This window comes from Myotis yumanensis, unplaced genomic scaffold (assembly GCF_028538775.1).
Source record: "Myotis yumanensis isolate MYYU_CA2020_CCGP unplaced genomic scaffold, mMyoYum1.0.hap1 SCAF_4, whole genome shotgun sequence".
NCBI classification, from domain to species: domain Eukaryota; kingdom Metazoa; phylum Chordata; class Mammalia; order Chiroptera; family Vespertilionidae; genus Myotis; species Myotis yumanensis.
The window spans coordinates 64101994-64127828 of record NW_027223755.1 but is presented as its reverse complement, the minus strand read 5'-3'; the positions used below and the strand labels follow the sequence as shown (position 1 = coordinate 64127828).

The following is a 25835-nucleotide window of genomic DNA, read 5'->3' as shown; positions in this document are numbered from 1 at the left end:
GCTCCTCTCTGAGGGGGTGTGGCTAGGCCCTGGGGGCGTGGCTGGATCTAGGGCGGGATGAGCCAGCTTAAAACCCTGCTGAGGCGTGGCAGCCCATGCTGTGGTGGCTGTTACCTGTGGAGACAAGGAGGAGTGCGCTTGCCTCTGCGGCGTGGGCTCTTCACGGGGATGTCAGTGTCCTCAGAAGCGCCAGCGCCCAGCTGAGACGGCAGCAGCCAACGGCAAGCCAGCCCCGGCAGGAAAGCACGTCGCTGTGCGGGGAGTGGAGGAATCGCGACTATGCTGGCCCCGCCGCCCCCGCGCTGCTCCCTGCAGGACCTGCCCGTGGAGATGCTGGTGGAGATCTTCGCCTCGCTCCCCGGCCCGGACCTGCCCAGCCTGGCCCTGGCCTGCACCAAATTCCACCATATCCTGCACACCGACAGCATCTGGAGACGGCGCTGCCGGGAGGAGTTTGGCGTTCGTGAAAACTTGCAGGACCTGAAGATGATCGGTATGTCTTATCGAGAACTCTACGCGAAGATGTTCCCATACAGACACATTTTGGGTTTGTGGCAGCTAGATCATGGCTATAGAACACTGCTGAATGTCGTGGTGGATGGCTTATGCATTACTGGTTGGACGTGCAGGCCTTCCCTTAACACCCATGTGGATGGCCCAATGCAATTCGAGCCCTCGTTCAGAATTCGCCTGACAGAGAGGACATCAGCCACAGTGGAGTGCATGGAAGGCCGCCACAGCAGGCCCCACAACCGCCACATGCAGATTCAGAAGGACAGGTTCAGCATCCAGTGCATCAAGACAGACCACCGAAAGGATTCACCAACACGGCCTTGGGAAGAACGGGGGCGGGTGCTGGTGCAGGAGGACGGACAGCAGTATGACTGCCTGATCTACCGCCGCCTCTACCTCCCGCCACGCCACCCGGACGACCTCATCAGGCCAGGCCTCTTCCAAGGCAAATACGATGCCTACGGCCTAACGATTGCCATGCTCAGCTTCCATGGGAAGTATGCCAGGGTCACGAAGGTCACGGGAATAGCCAAGACGTTAGCATTAGAGATCCACCTCATGCGCGGCATCCAGCTGCGAGATGGCGAGATCTTCCACGTGGTCCAGGAGATTGACGAGCAGGTGATCTGGGAGCAGCAGCAGCAGCAAGAAGATGGGACTGAGGAAAGCCAGGGCCATGGCTGGCAGAGCCCTGCCCTGCCCAGCGTCGGGGAGTCTGGGGCTGCAGCTCCGGAGGAGCAGCCTGTTCCGTTTGTTCTGCCTGTGGGTGTGCACTCAAGAGACCAGAACTACCCCCAAACCTGCAGGATGTGTTTTTATGGCGTGCACATGGTTACCTTCCATGGCTTCTCCTACCCCCAGCGCTTCCCTGGAGTCTTCATCCTGTTCGATGAGAACCACTTCGGGTTCATCTGGCTGGAGGTGAAATATTTCATCCTGTATAGCAGAGTCCAGAACACCTTCCAGAATGTGGAGGCACCATCCCCGCAGGCTGGAAGTCCTTTCTTAAATTACATCTACCATGAGAACCCTCAAAATCGTCACCTATGCTGCATTCATCCTAAGGCTATACCTGCCTACAATAAATTTGTCTCATGAAAAGTTATCCTATAATTTTATAATGTGGGCACTCAAAAATTTTTATCTCTTAATTTACCAAGATTAAAATTAATAAAAGTTATATCCTCTTCCTGAAAAACATTTATCTTTGATTATACTCAAAATGTCATCATAATTTAAGGGTTATATAGCATTATCACAAAGATGAGATGTATAATAATTAATTATAACACACCTAACGAGTATTTACACTTTACTTCTCTCTTGCAATTCCTTTATAAACAGAAGCTAATTAATAGCTGAGATGTCAGTATTTTGTCTTCAAAGAGTTTATCACTTTAGATTATGATTTATTGTTAGCTCAACTGGTTCTTCAGCATTCCTCTTTGGTGTAGCACAGTGCAACAGAAGGCAGATTTCCCCCCCTATTACATTGCAAGCAGGTAAAAGGTGTCCAGACCACTTATAACACCCATTTATGCTTGCAAGAGCCCTGGAAACAATGGGAGCAATGTCACTTTCTTTGAAGGAAACATTTTAGTGGGATATATTGAGTATAATTATTCAAGAAATAAAATTATTGTCCCTATACAACAGGCGAATAAATGATTTGCAAACAAACTGCACCATTACATATCTTGTATTTTGATGAGTTTATCAGGATTTACAAAAATGTTCAAAGTTCTTTGTATCATGGAAGAACTGTTTATATGTCTAAAACTATTCATACGTCTAAAGCTATTTATATGTCTGGAGCTATTTGTATGCCCAGAATTATTCATATGTCCAGAACTATTTATATATCCAGAAAGCCTTGCACTTTCACAGCATGATTTTTCTGAAGATTTCAGCTTCCCAAGTGGTTTTTTTCTGCCCCAAGATGCAGCGGTGAGTCTGCTATCCTCAACTCCAGCCTTGACTTTATCTTACAAAGTACTTATTGTGACTATCCATTTGGATTTGGTGTCATTGTACCATAGTTGTTGTTTCTTTTTTTTTCTATTTACTTTAGATATACTTTGTCTTTTTTTTAGCCTTTTAAGGTAGAAGCTTAGAGCATTGATTTTACTGTTATTCTCTACTAAGGTATATCTTCAAAGCTACAAATGTCCCCCTAATGAGATTTTGTATTTTCATTTTAACCGAGTGCAAAATATTTTCTTATTGGACCTGTAACTTCTTTAAATCATGGTTCTTTATAATATACTTTTAAATTTACAAATATGTAGGGGATTTATAGCTATAATTTTTTATTCACGTAAAATGTAATCCCACTGTTATCAGAGGTCATACTTTGTAAAATATCAATTTTAAAAAATACAGTGATACTTTTTATGATTGAGCATTTGGTCTATATTAGTGAATGTCTGGATGCACTTGAAAATATGCATTCTGTCCTTGTGTATAGTGTTCTATAAATGTCAAATTAGCTCACCGTGGTTAAAAGAATAATAAAACTCTTCTCTATCTTTACTAATTTTTAAACTATTTTTTAGTTGTATCTACTATAAGATAGAGATGTAAGAATCCCCAGCTATAAGTGTAGATTTGACTATATTACCCTGTCAGAGTTAGCTTTATATTTATTGAATCTCTCCTATTAAGTACACAGTTACCCTTTTAATGTTTCCTGAGAAATTGAGCCTTTTAATATTTTGAATTATTCTCTTTAATTCTGGTTAATCTCCATTGTCTGAACAGCTACCTGATCTGATATTAATATTTCCAAACTATTTTTTAATGCTTACCTTTTCATGATATGTACTTGTATATTTTCCCCACTCTTTTCCTTTAACCTTATTTGTATTTTTAAATTTAAAATATATCTCTTATAAACAACATATGGTTAGGTCTTTTTGTTAAAAAAATGAGTTTTATATTTTTTGTCTTTTCATTGGAATTCTTCATCCACTTAAATTTAAAATTGACATGAATAAATTCAGAGCTACCAATTCTTGTTTGTTCTCTATGTTTGCATCTTTTCTCCTCTGTTTCTGACCTTTTTGGATTAGTGTAATATGTTTTACTATTCCATTTTATATCATGTATTGGCCTTTTTGTTGCAACCCTTCTATTTTATTTTATATTAGTCAATGGTTGTTTAAGTTATTAGAGTATGCATCTTCAACTTTCAAAGTCTCATTAGTATTATACTGCTTCATACAAAATGTAGAAACATTGTAGAGACTCTGAATTCTGGTAGAATCCTGTCAAAAGTTTTGATTTTGTTAGTGTCAGCAATTTAATTGTTGGCTCATTATCTTTAACTTGTGGAGGTTTGGTTTTCACTTTATTAAGAAGATCTGTTTCAGTTTAGCTGTCATCTTAGGGAAAATTCTTTAATCCTGGAACATATTCTTTACTCTTAACGTATATATATATATTTTTTTGGAATTTAATGGCCAGCTAACAGTTTGGACAAGCTGCTCAGACCTAGCAGCATGTAAATCCTAAACTCTCTTTCCTGCAGTGGTCAACAGATGACATTTCTGCTCAGCCCATAGCCTTCCTGCTGCTGTTTTTCACTCTTCTCTTTAGTCTTGTGTTCAGTTCACAGGACATCCCAGGATTAAAGGTGATTCATGTACAGATTTTCAGGCTTTGTTCCTTAGAGTGCCATGCTTTCTGAGATTTTCTCTATTAATTTCCAGCCATTCCAGAAGCCTTAAACTCTATCCTCTGAGACCTACGGTGATATGCTTCAAAGTTTTTGCATGAACAGTAGCCATTCTGAATTTGGGAAGACTGGAGTATGCCCTCAAGAGAAGTTACATAAATTTGTATATCACCCAGTTTCATTATCTTCAGTTCAACTGCCTTCAGTTTGCCTGCTTTTGGTTGCTGTCCAGTTCCATTAAGTATTTGGATTTTATATTTTATCTAGTTTATGATTGTCACCTCAGGGAGGGTAATTTAAATTAGACTACTTTGTTATTCCCAGAACTGGAATTGGAAAAATGATTATTTTTTTAATATTAAAGCTCCCCTTATGAAAAACCTGTGGAAGATTCTGAGTCTCACAGAACTTAGCAAGTCAAATGATCTAGATATGAACAAACTATGTGCAGAGAGATGAACAGCCTTTTAAAAAATCAATTTTATCATCAACTTCTGTATTCTTATGTCGAATCACATGACGTGGCTATGGGACACAGTTTATTGAGTAAAGCAGACATTATTGTTTTATTTTTGCTTTAATATAAAATTCATTTTATAAGTATATGATTAGGGAGTACAAAAACTTTCAGATTTGGAGATGCTTTTATATATATCCCACATAATTTTCCATGCTTAGTTCAAGAGTCTTTAACTTAAGTTTCATAGAATAGATGTGTTTAAACTGTCTTTTAGACAATGAAAGTACCCAGTCTCTTCACTTATTTTCTGTCTCCTGTTCTCATTTGCTCCAACTTGGCTTTATATGACTCTATATCCAGGAGGTGCATACTCAGATGAATTAATGCCTGCAAGCCTAGCCAAATAACAGAAGTGTGTAGAGTAGGTCAGCATGGGGAAACATTAGAGAGTTCTGGAGAATGAGGAGGATTGGAGAAAGTATGTATGATGTAAAAGGTCAACCTCATCAGCTTTTGCCACATAGGGATCTATGGGCCATTGCTGCCAGAATTCCTATATATAGGAGGAGCTGAAAATAAGAATTTCTATGTGAAATGTCCTGATTATTAAAGCATTCTTAAGTCAAATCAAATACAGTTGATTAGTGTCTTAGTCAGTTTGGGGTGCAACAGTGGAATACCATAGACTGGGTGGCTTAAACAACAAACATTTATTTCTCATAGTTCAGGAAGCTGGGAAGTCCAAGGTCAAGGTGCTGGCAGATTTGGTGTCTAGTGAGGGCTGCTTCCTGGATCATAGCCAGCCACCTTCTGGCTGCATCCTCACGGTCTCTGGGGTCTCTTTTATATGAACACAAATCCCATTCTTGAGTGCTCTGCCCTTATGACCAACAACATCCCAAAGGTCCCATCTCCAAATTTCATCACATTGGGGATTAGGTTTCAATATATGAATTTTGAAGAAACAAACATTCTGTCTATAGCAAGTAGTGTACAGAGTCTCTGTCTCTTTAATTGCTCCCTTGATTCCACTGTTGGCTCTTCTTGCATTTCTCATTCTCCCTCACTCACTTAGAATACTCCCTCATGCAAATCCTGGTTTTCTATGCTCAGTTCAAGTTTTACATTCCCATAAAGCTGCTGAGAGTCATTCAGTCTTAGTTGTCCATCTTCCCCTTCTGTGAAATCTGTAAAATTGTATATATCTTAATTTTATTGCCTTTCACACTGTGTATTCAATTCTCAGCATCTTTATTTCTCCTATAGGGTTTCAATTTTCTTTTATTGGTATTAGTACATAAGGCTTTTTAAAGTGTGAGGGAAGGTGAAACTGTAGGAAGATTATTGACTTAAAGGAGATCATAGATGTATCCTACCCAAACCTTTTATTTGAGAGATGAGGACACCAAAGTTCAATAAGTTAAATGACAACCATTGATCAATCAGAAAGCTAATGGCCATATCTCAGGAATTCAAACCTCCTCTCTGTTTCTCTTTCCATGAGACAACAGTACTCATGGATTTAGGCCGCGGTAATTTTCCATTCAATATCAAAAGTTTCTACCTCTTTGTTTTTTCTTCTTTCTGGAGTAGTTGAGTAAAATAAAATTATATTCTTTGAAGCCAAAAAGATAAAATAAAATATCTTTCCCTGAAATTGGGAGTATTTTATGACCTCATTCAATGGGGAATTTTTTAATGGGGAAGATTATGAGTCAGCCTCTCTGTTGTTTCCAAAACTTTGATTTAATTGTATCTATTTCCCTTTACAGACAAGGAGGTGTCCTAGTTGTTAAAGAACAGAATTTCTCCTCTCATCTGAGCTATCTATTCTCTTATAGATTCTTAAGCAGAAATACATTTTGAGGAAACTGTAGCATTACTCTAATAGATACATATACTACTCTAGTATGCATTTGCCTTTTGAACATAGTCATTGTGCCACACGATGGCATCCTAAATCAATTTCTATAAGGAAACACTGAAATAAAAACATAAGGCTTTGCTTGTCTGAAACAAATGCTTTTCTAATAAAAAATCTAGATGAGTAATGTTATTCACGAGCTTCAATTCATTAAAATTATTTGCTACTTCTTTGTTTACAGCCTGCTATAAAAAGTAGCAACTCTTTTTATGAAATAAAACTGCAGTCACTATCATTTTGAATTGCCAAAGAGCTTAAGTATTATACTCCACAATTAACTTTAATATAGTCACCTAATTTTTAGCACATGAACAATGGAATCTTCCTATAATGAACTGTCAAATGACTATCAAGGTTTAAACAAAACCTGCAAGTTTCCATAGTATTTTGAGAGTAAACCTTTTTGTTGTAATGTTGTGATTTAAATACAATTTTACTAAGAAATCATAAAATTATATTACAAAATATTATATCTAACTTGAAAAATAATATAGAAATGGTAAACTTCTCTATGAATAAAATGTTTAAGTCCATTATATCTTTGTCCCTATTATACTTTTAGCTCAGTGGTTTTTTAACTAGGAAAGGAAGAATTCATGTGTTTTTTTTTATTCAATATTATTTATTTGCTTTAATTTATAATAATAGAGTCCTTCAGTGTCTCAAAATGATCAGCTCACTTTCATTTTGGTTCTAATTAATATAAGGGTTACATCCTCACGAACATTTACTACTGTCAAACTTTTATTTTATTTTAGGAAATCGAGTGTACTCCCAGGCTGGTGCTGTAAGAGCAGGAGTGCTGGACCCTGGGAAGATGGCCCCTGAGTGCGGTGTGGGATAGGGACTCAGTGGCTGGCCCTCCAGATCTCTTCTCAGGGCCATGCCACTGAGATCTCTTAAGGACTCCCATAGTCCTGGCTTGCCTTCCCTCTACCAGAGCCTTGGGTCAGTGTCAAGAACAAGTTTTTGTGCTTTGGCCTTTTAAGAAAGTGCCTGGGTTTCTGGCAGACTCCCTCCTCTTTTAGGCGGATGAAGTCCCTACTGAATTTCACTGCCAGATGCTATGCAGGCTTCTTTTCTGGGCCCTGGTGCTCCACCTTGGGGATCCCAGCCTGGGGTTGAAACCCCATGCTCTTCAGAAGTGACTTCTGCAGCTGAGGTATTCCTCAGCTGCTACACATGAGTGCAGGGGCAAGCCCTCTCTGCATCTTTGCCTTTCTTACCAGTCTTCATGTAGCTTCTATAAATCCTTGATTATAATACTCCTATTCAGCTGTCCTTCATTTGGATATTCAGGTTGAGTGCTCTATAATTTAGCTATAATTCCGGTTTGGCATCGGAGGAGATGCGTGTAGTTTCCACCTACTCCATAGCTATCTTGGCATCTCCATTTTTCTTTAGTTTATTCATTTTATTGATTAAATTGTAGTCTGCTTTTCTATACTTGTTATGCTATTTTATGCTGATATAAGTTCCTAATTTTAATGAGGTTGAATATATTACTTAGGAAATTTTGTCCAGTTTAAAGAATTCTTTTACACACCTATTCATCATTTTCATTATCTCTAATTATTTTTCGAGGGAGAAATATCTGTAAATTCTTTTTCATTGATAAGGTGAGTTGCTTAGAGGCTTGCATTTGGATATGAATAGCAGATAATGAAAATATATTGTGAGGCTATTTAAGTAAGAGTTGACTATTAAAAAAGGAAATGGTAACTCATTTCTTAATCTCTAAAGATGATATTTTTTATGGAGAATATAGAGAGGATTGTGGGTTTTTTTTCTTCCATTGCTATTTATTTTATTTTATTTATTTTAATATATTTTTATTGATTTCAGAGAGGAAGGGAGAGGGAGAGAGAGAGAGAGTGATAGAAACATCAAAGATGAAAGAGAATCACTGATCGGCTGCCTCCTGCATGTCCCACACTGGGGATCAAGTCCACAACCTGGGCATGTGCCCTGACTGGGAATTGAACCATGACTTCCTGACTCATAGCTCAACACTTAACCACTGAGCCATGCTGAAATGATCATTGCTATTTATTTAAGTAACACTGAAGTAGACTGCTCTTACATAACTATAACTTCCAACTTTTATTTTATAGGATGTGAAACACACTGTAAATATCCCTGAGAGTTAAAAGACAAACAATACAAAAATAATGAATAGCTATTTCAAGGATGACTGTCTAAAGTAAAAATTTGAAAATAACATCATATTAATACTATAAATAAAATAGATTTAGGGAAGAACATTAGGATTATATATTTTTCCTCTCACCAGAAAAAATATGCATTTTAAATGTTATGTTGAATTGAATATGTGTACAATACATGCCTGGTACATGTGGGTATTGATTGAAGTGAATTCTTTACAAAATGTATTGCACTTGGGGTAAGAGCATTTAACCATCCACAGAAAGTAAGTTGTTGTTAGTAGTGCCTTAGCAGACACTAAAACAACTATGTTTTGAAAATTATGCATTTAATAAACAATCACCACAAAAAGATACTATAGGGAAAAACTAGTGAACATCTATAAAATACAGAATCTGCACTGATAGATCAAATATACTGTGATATAGTCATCAAATGTTGTGTAATGCAAATGAATAAACTATATTTATATGCAAAATACTGTTGAGCTAAATAATCAAGATACAAAAGATTATGTGCTTTGTAATGCCATTTATCTAAACTTCAAAAAGAATCACAACTAATCTGTAGTATTAAATTGTAGGATAAAGGTAATTTTTGGCAATATTTATTTCTTGATATGGGTACTGTTTAATTGAATTTATTTACATCATGATAATTTAACAGGTTGTACACTTAGGGATGGTATACACTACTTTTTATGTATTTGTTATAATTTATATGAGTCATCATAGAGGAAAATATCTAGGGCAGGGGTCCTCAAACTATGGCCCGTGGGCCACATGCAAATACAAATATTGTATTTGTTCCCGTTTTGTTTTTTTACGTCAAAATAAGATATGTGCAGTGTGAATAGGAATTTGTTCATAGTTTTTTTTTTTTTTAAATATAATCCGGCCCTCCAACGGTCTGAGGGACAGTGAACTGGCCCCCTGTTTAAAAAGTTTGAGGACCCCTGATCTAGGGTATATGCTAAAAGACAGTATTTTCCTATCTCTATTACAGATTATATCTAAATGTATTTTGACAAGAGCAGATAGGCAAAAACAAAACAAAGCAAAAATTAATGAAATTAGGACCTCAGATCTTAAAGTCATTATTTGCTCTGATTCGTGAGTTCTTGGATATTTTAGGGGAAAAGAGAAGTCACAAAACTACTACTATATAACTGGCCATGGTATATTGGAGCCAGCCAACAACTTTTTAAAGAACTTTCATATTTAAAGAATTTTATAGAATTTAAGGAGTTTAAAGAATTTTTACATAAACACTTTAAGTCTCAGCCAAAGAAACCAATCCATGACTTTTTACTACCTTATGCTTAAACCACAAAGAAAGAGAAAAAAAATCAATGTCTTCATCTGCTCTTAATCAAAACACTTCTACTTCTACAATAATGTACAGACAAACACTACTTAGCATTTCAATAGCTAGCTGAGTTGTGATTATAGCAGTGGTGTAACACAAACAAGGCAACTTTGGCACCTTAAAAACTCAATACATTAAAAATGTTGTCCTATAGTACTATCTTAAAACTGTGTTAATTTTCCTTGCTGTGCATACAGACTTTCAACATTGATGCCCACAGATGAATTTTCATAGTTTCTTATTCTGTCTTTCACGTCACATTTAAGAATCTGGTTTTGTATACTTTATCCCTTATTTGCATATATATATATATATATATATATATATATATATATGCAAAATGTGATAAAGAACTAGATAATCTAAGCCCAAAATGGCCTTATTTGCCTAGATATTTCAAATGAAGTTATGTTTCTCTTAGTTTGAGTTATAAGGATAATATTGCAATTCTGTATTTTACATGCATAGGGAAATCCTTAGAATTCAGAGTGTGGAAAAGTGCTGAGGGCAGTGATTTCAAAATGAAAGGAAGAAATATATTTTAAAGTGAAGTAAGAATTTGAATTTATGGTTACTATTTTGGCTTAAAGTTAGATAATTTTTAAAAAATGTTTTGTAAACATTTAGTGATCAGAGTAATTTCCATAGTATGTAAATTAAAGTGGGCATGATATAGCAACAAAACTGGGTCAATGTTGGTGATCAACACAGGAAAATTTCATAGCATGGAATACAGTCAGCTTTGCTGTGAATGTGTACGGATAAAAGATGCAATGCTTCCCAAGAGATTCTTAAGGCTGAGACAGGTCACATGGTAATACTATTCAGAATGTAATAATGAATGCCTTTCCACTATAATAACACCTATTCTAATCCTCTCATTCTAAACTGAACATAAATATAAAGGACATTAAGAATATATTTGAGATGTCAATAAAATAAAGTGTTGTCACTGGATAATGGTCTCCTGCTGCTTCATAAAATACCAAGCCAAAGGCAAGACTTATATTTTCAGTGTAGGAAGACATTAATTCCACAACAATGTTTTATTGCAGTGATTGTATTTCTATTATACAAAATGAGATGTAAGTTTAATCAATTCAATTGATGTATGTGGATTTAGTAAATTGATAGTGGTTTATCATCATTATGAAATTATTGTAATCTTGTAGGCAGTTTATCAAAAAAACAGACATTTTGGGAAACAACTTTTGGATTGAGGGGAAATAGAGGTTTCTGACTAGCAGGAGGTTGGTTTTCTTAAGAAACTAATAGTTAATATAACAACTGAGGTACTGCATGACTGACGTACCCAAAAAGGTTTGTGTAATAGTCTTGTTAATATTATAGTTCCACATTTCAACTTGCTGAGAAGCAAAACATAATAATTAAATATAATTATTTGAGCAAAAAGCCACGATGCTACAAAGAAAGTTGAACTCCTCAGAATGCTTTACTATGCATTTACAAAACTAGCTTTGTTACTTTGAGTAATGATTTCTGAATAACAACTGATACCATTTGACTGGAGCATCATTCCATATTTCTAAGCATTATTATAATACAACAAAGACTCATTGTACAAGATAGTTTGGGGCTTCCTATGGAAGGAAGCTCAACCATTGAAGCCAAACAAAGCATTATTCCCAATAGAAAATTGAAACCTATTGCTTGCTTTCTTCTGTGGAAAATAATAATAAAATAGTTGAATGCATCTCATTAAATGTGTTTAGAATTGTGTTTCATTTGGAAATACCTCTATTTTCTTGAATATCTAACACGGGCATCAGGTTTGCTTTGAGAACCTTTCCAATTTTTTTAAATGGAGCCAAACTAATACAGTTAACTTATTATTCCCAAAGGCAGGTCTGATTTCACATACCTTCTTGTCCTTTTTTGTTGACTGTCTTAAAGTAAATGAATTTTGTATTCCCAAGACCATGTATGTTATCATTCTCTGTCTCTTCGTGCTACTAGGCCAACAAATCTGAAAAGTAAAAGTTTAATCTTTAAAATACAAGAAGTAAGGTAACTGAAAAAGTTACTATTTTCCATAAAAATGCAAATCATCAAGCACATATATCCCTTGGGCCATCCATGAAGTAATATCAGGATGTCCAAAAGTGCAGTAAGAATAACATCTGGAAAATGCTAGCAAAGTTGAGATGTTTTTCTCATTGGGTTGTTCATTACAACATAGGCAATCTGCTGTCAACTTAGTTCTTTGTGTGGAAAAAAATATCTAGACTTTATAATATTTCTTCTACATTAATCAAAAATCCATTTTATGGTAATTCTATTATGAACTCTATTTTTTATGATCACCTACATGTACTATATTAACTTACTAGGGTTTCCATACCAAAGTACCACAGATTGGGGAGCAGTTCCAGAGGCTAGAAGTCCAAGATGAAGGTGTCAGCAAGGTCTAGTTTCTCTTAAAGTGTCTCTCTTTGGCTTGAGGATGGCTGCCTTCTCACTAAGACCACACATGGACTTTTCTGTGCTCATTGGCATCCCTGATGTCTGTGTCCTTAATTTCCTTAGAAGGACAATAGTCGGATTCGATTAGGGCTCATCTATATGACCCCTTTTAACCTTAATTACCACTTTAAAGGTCCTACCTTCAAACATAGTCATTCTGAGATGGGGTTAGGGCTTCAAGATGAATTTGGGACACACAATTCAGCTCATAACATATATAAATAAGATCACCTTTAAATTAAAAATATAAAAATTGTAAAATATGAACCAAATAACAAAAATAATAGAACATACACACCCATGTACCCAGATTTAGAGATGAGTTCTATTCATAATTCCTTCACTTTACTTATATTCTTTCCATTTTTCTTGAGAAGTAATCACTATTCTAAAATTTCAGGGACACATTCATGTCCAGGTATCTATACTTATTCTACATATACCTATAAGCAATCCACTGTCTTTGTTTCAGTGCTTTATTAAACTTTTTAAAAACAGATATATTTATTTGCAACATGGCTTTTTACTCAGTCTGGTGCTTTTGAAATTCACTAATGTGGCAATTGTTTTTTTGTCAACATTATATATGTTGGAACTACCTATGTTGATGGTTATAGATTTAGTTTACTCATTTTAACTGCTGTTTAGTATATAAATATGTGACTAAACCTCAGATCATCTATTCTGCTACAAATGGACAATTAGGTAATTCTAACTCTTTATTTTTCAATTCCAACCAGTGTTAGAGTTTCCTAGCTTATGCTTCCTTGGGAACATGAGTAAGAGCTTCCCAGAGAGACATACTTAGAAAAGGAATTGCTGAGTGATACAAGTATGCATATTAAGCTATACCAGGTATTGCCAAATTGTTCTCCTAAGTGGTTGTATAATTTATACAGCAATATATAAGAATTCTTGCTAGTCCAAATTTTAGCCCAAATTCATAATGTGAAATGGTGTTGCTATGCTTTGCATTCTGCCATTATTTTTCGATTGTACATGTCTTAATAGGTTGAATTGGATACTTTGAATTCTCTTCAGTGAAATACCTGACCATACTCAATGCCATTTTTTCCCTACTGCTGTTTTACTTTTTCCCATTAATTTTATGTTTTTAATTTAAATTCAAATATTGCCCTGGTTTTCCTTCCAAAATATGTTTTATTTGCATTTTCTTTAGAATGTCTTTTTTTTTTTTTTACTATGAAAGTTTTTAAAGTTAGTGTATTTAATTTACAATCTCATATAAGTATTCTACATTTTCTGGCTTATTTAAGAAAAATCCTTCCATCTTGATAGCCTAAAAATATTCTTCCATTTTTCTTGAGAAACCTCCACAGTTTTGGTTTCCACATTTTGGTCTTTAACCCATCTGGATTATTTCATTTCCTTGCATAGTATAAGGTAGGAATCTATTTTTACCATTTCTCATATTGAACACAAGTTGTCTTGGCATCATTTTATTGAATAATCTATTCTTTTACAACAGATTGCAATGCTACGTCTGTTATATATACATATAGTCTGTTATATGTACATATAGTCTGTTTCTCTCCTCAGTTGTTTGCTTTTCTGTTTTCATCCCAACAACTCACTGCTTTAATGACTATAGCTTTACAATGAGTCTTTGAGTATACCAGGACAAATCCCTTTCTCTAGTTTTTCATGTACTACATGGTCATATCAATTATTAAGGTTTTAGGATCAATTTGTCCAATTTTCTGAATGGTCTTATTGAAATTTTTATTTGAAGTGTATGGTTTCATAGATCAATTAGGAATATTTGTGATTTCCATGATAGGTTTCCATTTTATTTAGATCTCTTGTCCTTTAATAAAAGGAAATTAATTTCTGAAAAACTTCTTGTTGGATACTACATGGCTAACCTATTAATCATTCCACATTGATATGGTATCCTTTAACATTTTTTTTCATTCAAATACTTTAGTCAAGGAATATTTATTGAAGTATAGTAGGTACTAGGGATTCAGTGATAGATGAAATATAATTTATGTTCTTTTGCAGTTTACAATCTAATGAGGATATAGAATAATTATAATGCAATATGGTAAAATGACATAATGGGAATGATAGAGTATACATGGGATTATGCAAGAAGAACATAAAACCCAGATTTGAGGCTTTCTGAAGGAAATAACATCTAAACTGAGACTTGAAGAATGAGTAGGAATTATTAGGTAAACAAGGAGGAAGAGAGAGAGAGGGAGGGTAAAGAGATGTATTAGAGGTGGGAGAAAAAACATATATGAGAACAAGCATAGTGTGTTCCCAGAACTCCAAGAAGGTCAATATGGACATATAGCAGGAATTTGAGGCAAGAAAGATAAGACTTTATAAGGTGATTAGGACGAATATAGTACAGGACCTTCTTAGGCCTATTAAGGAATTTAAATTTATGTTAAGAACGATAGGCATCAACAAATTTTTAAGCATGAGGGTAATACACATATAATTTGCAGTTTAGAAATATCACTTCGGATAGAAAATAGAGGGAGGGATGCAATTCTGAAAATTAGAAGGCCAGGTGAGATCTGGTTGCTTCTTAGATGAGAATATTAGTTTCTCATATTCTCTATATCATTTTCATTTTTTTAAAAAGTACATATTTAACTATAATATTTCTTTAGACAAGAGATAGTTATGGCTTTACTAGGGAAATGTCAGTGAAGCAATGTGAATTTGCTGGATTGGAGGGAAGACTAATAGGATTGGTAGCTGATTGGATTTTAGGGGTGAGGGAGATGGAAGAGTCTTAGGATGATATTCATATTTTTGTCTGGGGCAATGGGATGAATTGTGCAGCAGTTAACTGAGACTGGGTCCTCAGAAGAAATAAAGGTTGTGGGGAGTGGGGATGGATGATGAGTTTGTAACTTATACAATAGATCAAAGTGGAGGTTTTTGACAGCTGAAGGGAAATTTCCAGTTAGTGTATCCTGTAAAACTTTTGAACTCTCTTAATAGTCTTGATAGTTTTTCTGTAGATTCAGTTGTATTTCTATGCATATATCAAAAAATCTGTAAATAATACTTTCTACTTATTTCTTTTTCTTATATGTAGACTAGGATGTCTTGATAATCTTGACAAGAAGTAGGGTTAATGAGCATCTTTACATTTTCTCTAAATCAAAAGAGATCCTTCTAAAGTCTCACTAATATATATATATATATATATTATATATATATATATATAATATATATATGTATTATATATTTATAGGTTTTGAACAAGTATATTTTCCAAAGTTAAAGAAGTCCCCATCAATTCACATTAGTTTATTCCTAGAAACATGTTGTTTTATATGGTTTGTATACTGATTTTATTATCTTAGGTTTGTTATTAACTCCTTATTGTTCAAAGTTAGTTTTCCTTCATTATCTCTGTACCCTTTTATTTAACTTAGTGGTTCCCCTATTATTATATTCAATTCCACATTGTAAACCCATTGAGTACTAAGATAATATATTTTATTTGTATGCTTTTTTGCATTGATCTGATAATAAATGTTCAGCAAGCATTGTAATTGATTTATTGGCAGGACTAAAATGGAACTCCTGGGTCAAATGATTCCATTTAGGATACAAGTAATTATAATTTGAAGTACCTTATAATATATTATTTTGAAAAAGTAGGGGACATATCACACTGGAGCAAATATGTTTGAAAGAGTGAGCCATTTAATCATGATTTCAGTGTTTATAAGAATGAAAAATGTTTTCCCCAGTGATTTTGATTAAATTTAATAGATGGTACCAGAGCAACTCAATTAGGTTAACATGTCTGGAAAAATAAAATAATCAATTTGATAGTTAAATATAGATCCTGGTTCTGACATTAAGATCAATACTGAATAAGCCAACATTTTTCTCATTACTCTCATCTAAATTTAAAGAGATTATAGTTTTAAAGATAATTTTTACTTAAGGGTCAATTATTTAGGTTAAATTCATTAGCAACATGTGTCATGAGATAGCCCAATATAGCATTAACAATACTTTAATTGTTATTGAAAAACTTTAGTCCAGCTTACTAGCTCTGTGTGTTAAACTATGTAAACTCAAAGCCTCAGTTTCTTAATACAAAATTGGAATAATTCTGTCTGCCTCATGGGTTTCATGAAAGGATTAAATGAAATATTACCTATGAAATAATTTATTTAGTTCCCAGTATTTATGGAGAATTTTATTCATCTCAAAAGCTAATTCATTTTAATAATTTTAAATTCTTATTTTACACCATAAATAAAAGGTCATTATTCAAATTTTCTGAAATGCATTTTCTAAATAAAAACACCTTTCTTCTAAGAAACTGGTGTTCAAGCATCCTTTGATCTGCTGACTAGACCTTCTGATAATCAACAAGATAATGTCATTTAATTACAACAACAACTATAGCAATAGCTTCTCTCTTTGCTACAGGTAAGGTTGAGAAAGAGCTTGTTAGATTTTTCTATATAGGTTATAACCTGATAAAAGGTTTGCATCCTATTATATTTGGGTAATTGTTTTGCATAGAGTGCACTGGGTATATCCAGACTAGATGTAGCCATGGAGACAATGGCCTCTTGAACTTCTGTTCTGAGCAACCTGCCCTATCAGTGGTGAGTACTCTTTATAAATAATAGCCCAAATACAATGTTTGTTACAACAACAGATAGAAACACAATCACTGCTGCTTGCAGTTCCAGCCATGAAGGTGGGACAATGAAAGGGAGGAGAGAATGTGGTTGACGGTCTCACCTCTGCCATCCCTGTCTCACACTGTACTCTGCTAGACGAGGATCACTCGTGATCATTGTGGAAGGCTTCGTCCACACCTGGCTGCTTACATAGCCACTCTGGCATTCTTTTGATTAACATTAGCATGTTATATAATAAGTGTTAGCATGGTATATTGTTTTCTGTCCTACTTTAAACTAGTTGTGGTTAGGTGTAGGCTTCTTGTAGGCAGCTTGTATTGTGTCTCTCTTTTTTTGCCATTGAATCAGAATGGTCACACCATACACATTTAATATAATTATAGAAATGATTTGATTTACCTATACCATTTTCCTATTTTTTCCCTGTTTATTCTGTCTGTTCTTTATTCTCTCTCTGGTGTGTGTGCGAGCACTTATTTTTGAATTAATTTTGAATTGAGTATTTTTATTATTCATTGTATCTGCTTTGTTGGCTTCTTAGTTACAAGTCCTTGTTATGTTATTTATGTGGCTGCTATATGGGTTATGAGATACATCGTTAGCTTAACAGTGATATTCAACCTTATTTTAATCTCATGGCACACATAAACTAATTACTAAAATTCTGTGACACTCCCAAATACATATTATATTTTTTGCAGATGTGACAAAAATAGGTATAATTTTTATTTCTTCACACCATGTGGCTATTGTTATGTTGGCTATTGTCACTTGACAATCTAAGGGAAAAGAGGTGAGTACCCCTGACTAAACGGACAGGTATCTCATGTTTTAAAAAAATTTTGAAAATCGCTGGCTTATCACAATCTACTTTCAAGGGCTCTTGTAACACTTCACATATTGTATAAGAACACTACACGTCAGTTATTCCCTCCTGGCCTTTCTGTTATTCTTGTCATGAATTTTACTTCTACCTCTGTTATAAATTACACAACATATATTTTTTGCTGTAAATGGTAAATTTACAGTAAAAGATAGAAACACAATCATTGCTTGCTGCAGTTCCAGCTGTGAAGGTGGAATAATGAACAGAAGGAGAAAATGTGCTAATGATTTAAATAATGTGAGAAAAAGATTTTACATTTATCCATGGAGCTACCGTTTTTGGTACTCTTTATTTCTCGTGTAATCCAGAATTCTGTCTGGCATCCTTTTCCTTTTGCCTGCAGGATTTTCTTTTACATTTTTTTTATGCAAAACAACCAAATTTGCTGGTGATGGATTTTTCAAGTTTTTGTAAGTTTGAAAAGGTATTTATTTTGCCTTAAATTCAAAAAGATATTTCTTGTGGGAAAGAATTCTATGTTGACAGCATTTTGTTTTGTTTTTGTTTTAGTACTTTAAAAATGTTGCTCCACTGTCTTCCATCTTCTAGTATTTTCTGTCTTGCTAATGCTATCCTATAAAATAAAAGCCCAGCGACTGAAACGGTGGAAGACCAGAATGACCTGAGACCAGAATGACCATCGCCCCTTGCCCCGTCTGGCCCCGCCCCCCAGTGAGCAGTTAGGGGTGATTAGGCAGGCAGGCAAGTGGTTAGGGGTGATCAGGCAGGCAGGCAGAGTGGTTAGGGGCGATCAGGCAGGCAGGCAGAGGCAGTTAGGAGTGATCAGGCAGGCGATCAGTTAAGGGTGATCAGGCAGGCAGGCGAGAGGGATATTTGACTGCCAGTTTAGGCCCAATTTGCAGGGATCCCTGCAGGATTGGGCCTAAACCAGCAGTTGGACATCCCCCATAAGGTCGCAGATTGTGAGAGGGTGCAGGCTGGGCTAAGGAAACCTCCCTCCCCCCATTGCACAAATTTTGTGCACCGGGTCTCTAGTCTATATATATAAAAGGCTAATATGCAAAGTGATCCCTCAGGAGTTTTACCAGGAGACTGGGAATTCCATCACTTGCTATGATATATGCTGACCACCAGGGGGTGGCATGAAATGATGGGAGGCCCCAGCCAGCAGCTGGAAGGAAGGCTCTGGCCAGCAGCTGGAAGGCCCTGATTGGCACTGATTGCTGGCCAGGTCTAGGGACCCTACCTGTGCATGAATTTCATGCACCGGGCCTCTAGTATAATTATAATTATAATTTGATTGGTTTTAATATTTTTCTCTTTATCACTGTTCCTCAGTAATTTTATTATGATGTACTTTGGGAAATCTGTTTCTTTGCTGAGGGTTTGTTGAGTTTATTGGATCTCTGGATTGGTAGTTTTCAACACTTTTGGAAAAAAAATGTGTCCATTATTATTTCATTTTTTTTTTTTTGTTTCTCCCCTTTTTCTCCTTTTCTTCAGAGACTCCAAGTATATGCATATCCAATCGCTTGAAAAATTTTCACAATGTACCAATATTGTGTTCTTTTTATTTTTCACCTTTTTTTCTGTTTGTTTTCTCTTTCTATTGATATAGCTTGAAATTTACTAATTTGTTTGAAACGTTTCTTTTCCATTAATCCCAGAAAATATCTTTTTTTCGTATCAAAGATACTTTTATCTCTGGAACTGTGATCTGGGTTTTTTGTTTTTTTTTTAATACCTTCCAGGTTTCTCTGCAATGTGTTCAGTCTTTTCTCCAGCATCTTGCATATACAGTCTATAGTTACAATTCTATGACTAATGTCATTATTGGATCAGGTTTGACTGACTTTTCTCATTATCGGATGCACTTTGTTGCTTGCTTAAATGCATAGTAATTTTTTTTTAATTTGATGCCAGAAACAGTGAATTTTGCCTTATTTTAAGCTTTGTTCTGGTACATGGTTAAGTACCCAGAAAGAGTTTAATCATGTTGGGTCTTAATTTTAAGCTTTGCTAGGTAAGACAAGGGCAGCATTTGACCTAGGGATAATTTTTTCCCTTTACTGAGGCACAATGTAAATATTTTGTCTGATGCCCATGAAATATAGGATTACCACATTTGGCTGGAAATGAACTGTTTTTCATCCTATATGAGCACCAAGAATTATTTTCTCTAAATTTTTCCAGTGATTCTCCTCTCAGTCCCTGGTAGTGCCTTCAAATATATGTGCTGATCAGTACTCAGCTGATGGGGCCCTCCAGAGATCTCCAGAGTTCTCTATTAAACGTGTTCTCCTCCCCAGTAATTTGCCCTGCAAACTCTAGCCAGCTTAGCCTTTTTGTACAACCAGCTTTATCGCCTCAATTCAGGGGACTGCTGAGTTCTGTCTGGATCCTCCCTTCCTATTTTCCCTGGGCAGTAAGTTAGGACAATTGGACCTCATCTGTTTCCCGTCTTTGGGGATTACTGACAGCAATATATATATATATATATATATATATATATATATATATATATATATATATATTCAGACAGGAACATAAATACAGACTCCTTATTTCATCTTGCCTGGAAGTTGTCATTCATATTATACACTACAATCTATAAGGGATAGAATTTTGTATATGGTGCTATAGGTATCAAAGTTTTTCTTATCTACAGATATCCAATGAATTCATCCCAGTAACTGAAAAAAGAAAAGCAATAACCTTTCTTCATTGCACTGCAAAGTCACCTTTGCAATGAATCAAATCACTGCACTTCTTTTTCTGGACTGTGTTTTGTTCCACTGGTCTACTTCTATATATTAACTAATATTATTCTTTTACTTTCTGTAACTGTATAATACATCTTGATTAAAAGGTTTGTTCTTCTGCTTCAAGATTGCCTTGAGGCCCTTTTCATTTTCAAGCAAATTTTAGCATCCGCTTATGAAATTTGAATGTAGGAATTAATTTTCAGAAAAGTACCATATTTAGTATTGAGCATTTCAGTCCATGAGCAAAGTATATTCCTGACTTTACTGAGATATTCTTTAATTTCTTATACTATTTGATATAGAAGTCAAATATTTTTCGTTAGCATTATTTCTAGTTTTTTCAATGTTTTGTAAATAGTATTTTTTAAAAGTTCACCTGCTATTTATTTGTTGTTGTCATAAAGAAATGACAATATTTTTGTACACAAACCATGTATACATTAACTGTATATAAGTAGCCTTGCCAAATATACATATTAAGTCTAAAATTGATACTTATCTTTTATGTACAAAAGTCACTGAGGATAATACAGTTTTTCTTTTCTCTATATCAGCACTTAACGGATTTTACGTATTTGTCTCTCCTCATTAGAGTGGCTAGGATCTCCAATTTATAGTGGAATAGAAATAATGGGTGTATTTTCTGAGTCATTCCTAGGTTCATGGGCAAAGATTTCAATAACTCACCATTAAGTGTAATATTACCTGTAGGTTTTAAAAATTATGTTCATCATGTTAGGGAGTAACTCATTTCTAACTTTTTAAGATTTTATTAAGAATCTTAGAATTTCTTAAATATGTTCATGCAGCTTTATTCTATTAAATATGTTTTCTTATTCTATTAAGCTGGTAAATTATATTGCTTGATTTTTTTACTGAAAAAACAAACTTATATTCCTGGATTTATGCCCACATTACCATGACATAGTATTATTTTTATATATCATGCAAATATTTGCTAATGTTTCATTTAATATTATCACATTCATGTTTATAAGGAATACCATTAATAATTAGCCTTTATTTTCTACATTTGTATTCAAAGTTTTAAACTTATTTAAAGCAATAATTTGTTATGGCTTCAATTGTGTCTCTCAAAAATTAATATGTTGAAGTTGTAACCCTCAGTACCTCAGAATGCGACTTTATTTAAAAATAGGAACACTGCACATGGGATTAGTTAAAATGAAGTCATATAGAGTAGAGCAGGCCCCTAAAGCAATATGACTAATGTTCTTACTAAAAATGAGAATTTGGACACAGGTATGCCAGGGAAGAATGCCATGTGAAGATAAAGGTGGATATCTAGATGATGCAGCCAAATCCAAGGAATGTCAGACTGCCAGACACCACTAGAAGCTTGGAGAGAAGCATGGAGCATATATTTCCCTCCTAACATTCCAAAAAAAAAAGCAAAACAAAACCCTGACACCTTGATCTTCTTGTCTCGTAGCCTCTAAAACTGTGAGACAAATGTATATTATTGAAGTCGCTTTGTTCATGATACTTTTTCCAGCAGCCCAAGCAAACTAATATGGATCTTATTTGAAGATTTTTACCTTTTGTTTTTAGCAGTTTTAATATGATATATCTAGGTGTTAATTTCTTTGTATTTTTCTTATTATTTTGTTTGTTTGTTTGCAAGCTTTTTGAAATATTTCCTTCGTTTTGGAACTAGTGTATTTCATAGTTTTGAAACTATGTTGCAAATGCTGCTTTGATTTTCAGAGGCTTTCTCTCGGTGTATTTATTAATTTCTCACACTGCATAGCTTTAGACTATGGCGATATTTCTGGAGAAAAACTGGCTGGATTTTGAAGCTCAATTATTCAGATTTATCTCTAGCCTTAGAAGATCACCAAAAGTCCTCCTAGTTTTTCTGTCCCCCACCAGTAGGCATCTTACCAAAGCACAACCCAGATTTTTGCTTCCCATTCTGCACTCAGAATTGATGAATTACATGGAGAAATATTATTTAGGAATGGTCAGCTCACCTCTATGGTTCTCTTCCTTTGAAAATTTCCCTTATCCACTCTTCATTGTTTCAGCAGCATGATGATGCCTTTAGCCAGATGAATAATTTAAGCTTGTTTTTCCCCATTTTCTTGGTGGGGGTATTGGTCTGTCACCCATCTTCTTTGATTGTTTTTTCTGGTTATAAACATAATACATGTTTCTTAAAAAATGGGGAAAAGAAGTAGGTCCTCAATTATCCATTTTTTCTATCAACCTTGAGTAATCACGATTAATATTTCAGTGTCTTCCCTTCCAGATCTAGTTTTTGGAGATGGTTTATCCAGAAACCATACACACAGAACCCATACGCATGCGTGCGCACTGACACAAGGACACAGGGACACAGGAACACAACACACACACACACACACACACACACACACACACACACACACACAACCATACTTTGGCCAACACTAAGATATAACCATTGACCTATGAACTTCATAACCTAGAAATAAATGTACATTAATGGATAAGAGAGAGATTATACTACTCAATGACCCCCACTCAATCAGGTTATTTAACTCTTCTGAGTGAACAAACTCATCTAAAAAATGTGTGAATTTTGGGGGCAAATCATCAGTGGAAACAGACCAAAGTGAGCATTACATAGACCAACTCTCATCTACCTAATTCCTTTTGTTCTGATCTTTTGCTCAACATGCATTTTTTTAAATAACTGATTTCCTGTGTGAAAATAACTCCCTTGCCTGTAGGGAGAAATCATGCTATTAAATTAATTCTCTTCGTAAATCAATATCTTGGCATTCTGTTTTTGTGCATTTATTTTTAAAAAATGTGGTTTATATGAATCTACATTAGAGTGTGATCCACGTGCACTGACACAACTTGTTTCTGTCTCAGTACTGAGGTAATAAAGTCGTGGGAATCTGTCAGAGTCGCTGTTGCCTTTTCTCTGGCAATACCTAATCAATCCACAGATGCTTTTCTATTCAAATAGCAGTATTCACTTAGTAAATAGCTTTATTATTTTCCATAATTGAGCTTATTTTGTACATACAATTTTGTAATCTGCTATTTTCATTTGTTCATATAATGTTAAATTTTTTTGGACTTATTAATCTCTCTAGAATGAAAATATCATGAGAGCACAGATTGTTCAGTCTTATTCCTCGCTGTATACCATTACTAGAGCAGAAGCTGACACATGGGAGATACTCAGTAAATATTGGGATAATAAATTAATAAATGGACTATTATTTTCTAACCAGTTAATAGTTTTGAGTGCCATATTGCCTGCAGGAGTCACAGCTCATTTAACCAATTCAGTACCATTGGTCATTTAGTTAATATCCAAACGTTTTACTTTTATCAACAATGCGTGATGAGTAACTTGTAGCTATACTGTTGGACACATTTGTCATTTATTTCATTCAAGTTCTTAAATTAGTGGTTGTGCATATGTGTTAGATTTTTGGAATTGTCAAATTGTTCAAGCATCCCTTGAATTGTTTGGTACTACTAATTGTACCAAATTAGTAGTATGTTATTGTAAATAACAAAATAAAATGGAAGTCTTCATTAAATAAATGGTACACTTTGGAGGATAAAAAATAATATTCTGGTACATTCAGATCCCTAGACTGAAATTGGACCCAGCTAATATTAGGCAGCCTAACTTCAGGACTGGTAAGGAGTCTGGGCTCTAGACCACCCATTCATGGACCTGCCTTGTCATAGGATGGTAACCACCAATCATAGCTGACACTGATGGAATAGCTTAACAAGTTGAATGTGACAACTTTGTCAGGTGGAGGTCTCAGTGACAAATAGAAAGCTGGACATAACCACAGCTGTGAGGAACTTCCAGTTTGATGCCTCACTGATAATAACATTTTATCAAGGTAGCTTCCCAACCAGACTGATCTTGACCTGGTTTTCCCTGTCTTCGTCTATCAGCATATTCATTTGGCAGTGTGCTAAGCAGGCACAGAAAGTAAAGACAGCTTTTCACTCAGTATCTACACTGAAAATGTGTGGCTTTTGGTAGTGCTTTTCTTGGTGTGATTTGTTAGCTAGCCTCACTTTTCTTCAGGAAAATTGTCTGTTTACAAGGATGTACTGACTTAGGGAAGTCAGTCCAGGTTTTGACTGGCTTCCTCCATGAGCGTTACCAGGACAGGCATTAACATGTTCTGTTGTTGATTTACTGATTGAAGGTCCTTGGGAAACACCTAACAGCTTAGGGAGCTGGAAGCATGGAATTTTATAGTAGGTTAATGGTATAGAGGTTTAACTCGCAGGTCTTTCCAAATGCCACGGAGATACATGCTATCTCAGTTATCTCTGTTGATCAAAATGTAAAGTTCTTTATTTTTTATATGGAATGATTTATCTTGTCATATAAAGATGATGTTTTTAAATAGGAGAATTGTACATCCTCTGGCTAATGCTTTGTGGTACACCTGAATAAAGTGGAGCTTAAATGTCACACTCTATGCTAGCAGGGCCAGATTCCCAGGTATTCATTTACATGTATGGCATTCTTCCCGTTGCAACCATCTACCAATTAATGGCATTTTGAGCAAACTGGCAGTATAAATCCATATCCCAGACATAATCTGGCCCCATGATGGCTTGTCCGGCTGTGCGTTTTTTTCCTTATTTTTCTCTCCCGAGCATCAACATAGTCCCAAGTTGCTGACTCATGCTAATAGTGGTGAGATATTATTGTCCAGTAGAAACAAGATTATGGGACTCTATTTCTTGTGTAGCTTCTGTTCATTTTTCACTTGTTTGATAATATTCTTTGAGCACGTATAGAGCACTGCACTCTGCAGATAACGATGACAGGTAAGTCCTTCCTCTTTGGCTCTTTAAAATGGGAGGATAAAAATAACTATATTATCATAAGTTCAGTGTGTGATAAGTGCTATAAAGGAAGTTCAAGTAACAGGATGAAAAATTAGGCAGAAGATGGCTCCCTTCTAT

General features: G+C 35.2%; 1 protein-coding gene across 4 annotated transcripts in view; it reads left to right on the top strand.

The window, feature by feature from the left end:
* The window catches only part of TMEM232 (transmembrane protein 232), a 171610-nt gene that overhangs the window by 111677 nt on the left and 34098 nt on the right, over positions 1-25835 (top strand). Inside the window, exon 13 of one of the 4 annotated variants that reach the window (XM_070412433.1) lies at positions 7332-7423. The exons of the other annotated variants lie outside the window; for them this stretch is intronic. Coding sequence (XP_070268534.1) covers positions 7332-7401 — 70 coding nt within the window. The 3' untranslated portion in view covers positions 7402-7423. Of the gene's footprint in view, positions 1-7331; positions 7424-25835 lie in introns of those variants that run through there. 4 annotated transcript variants of the gene reach the window in all.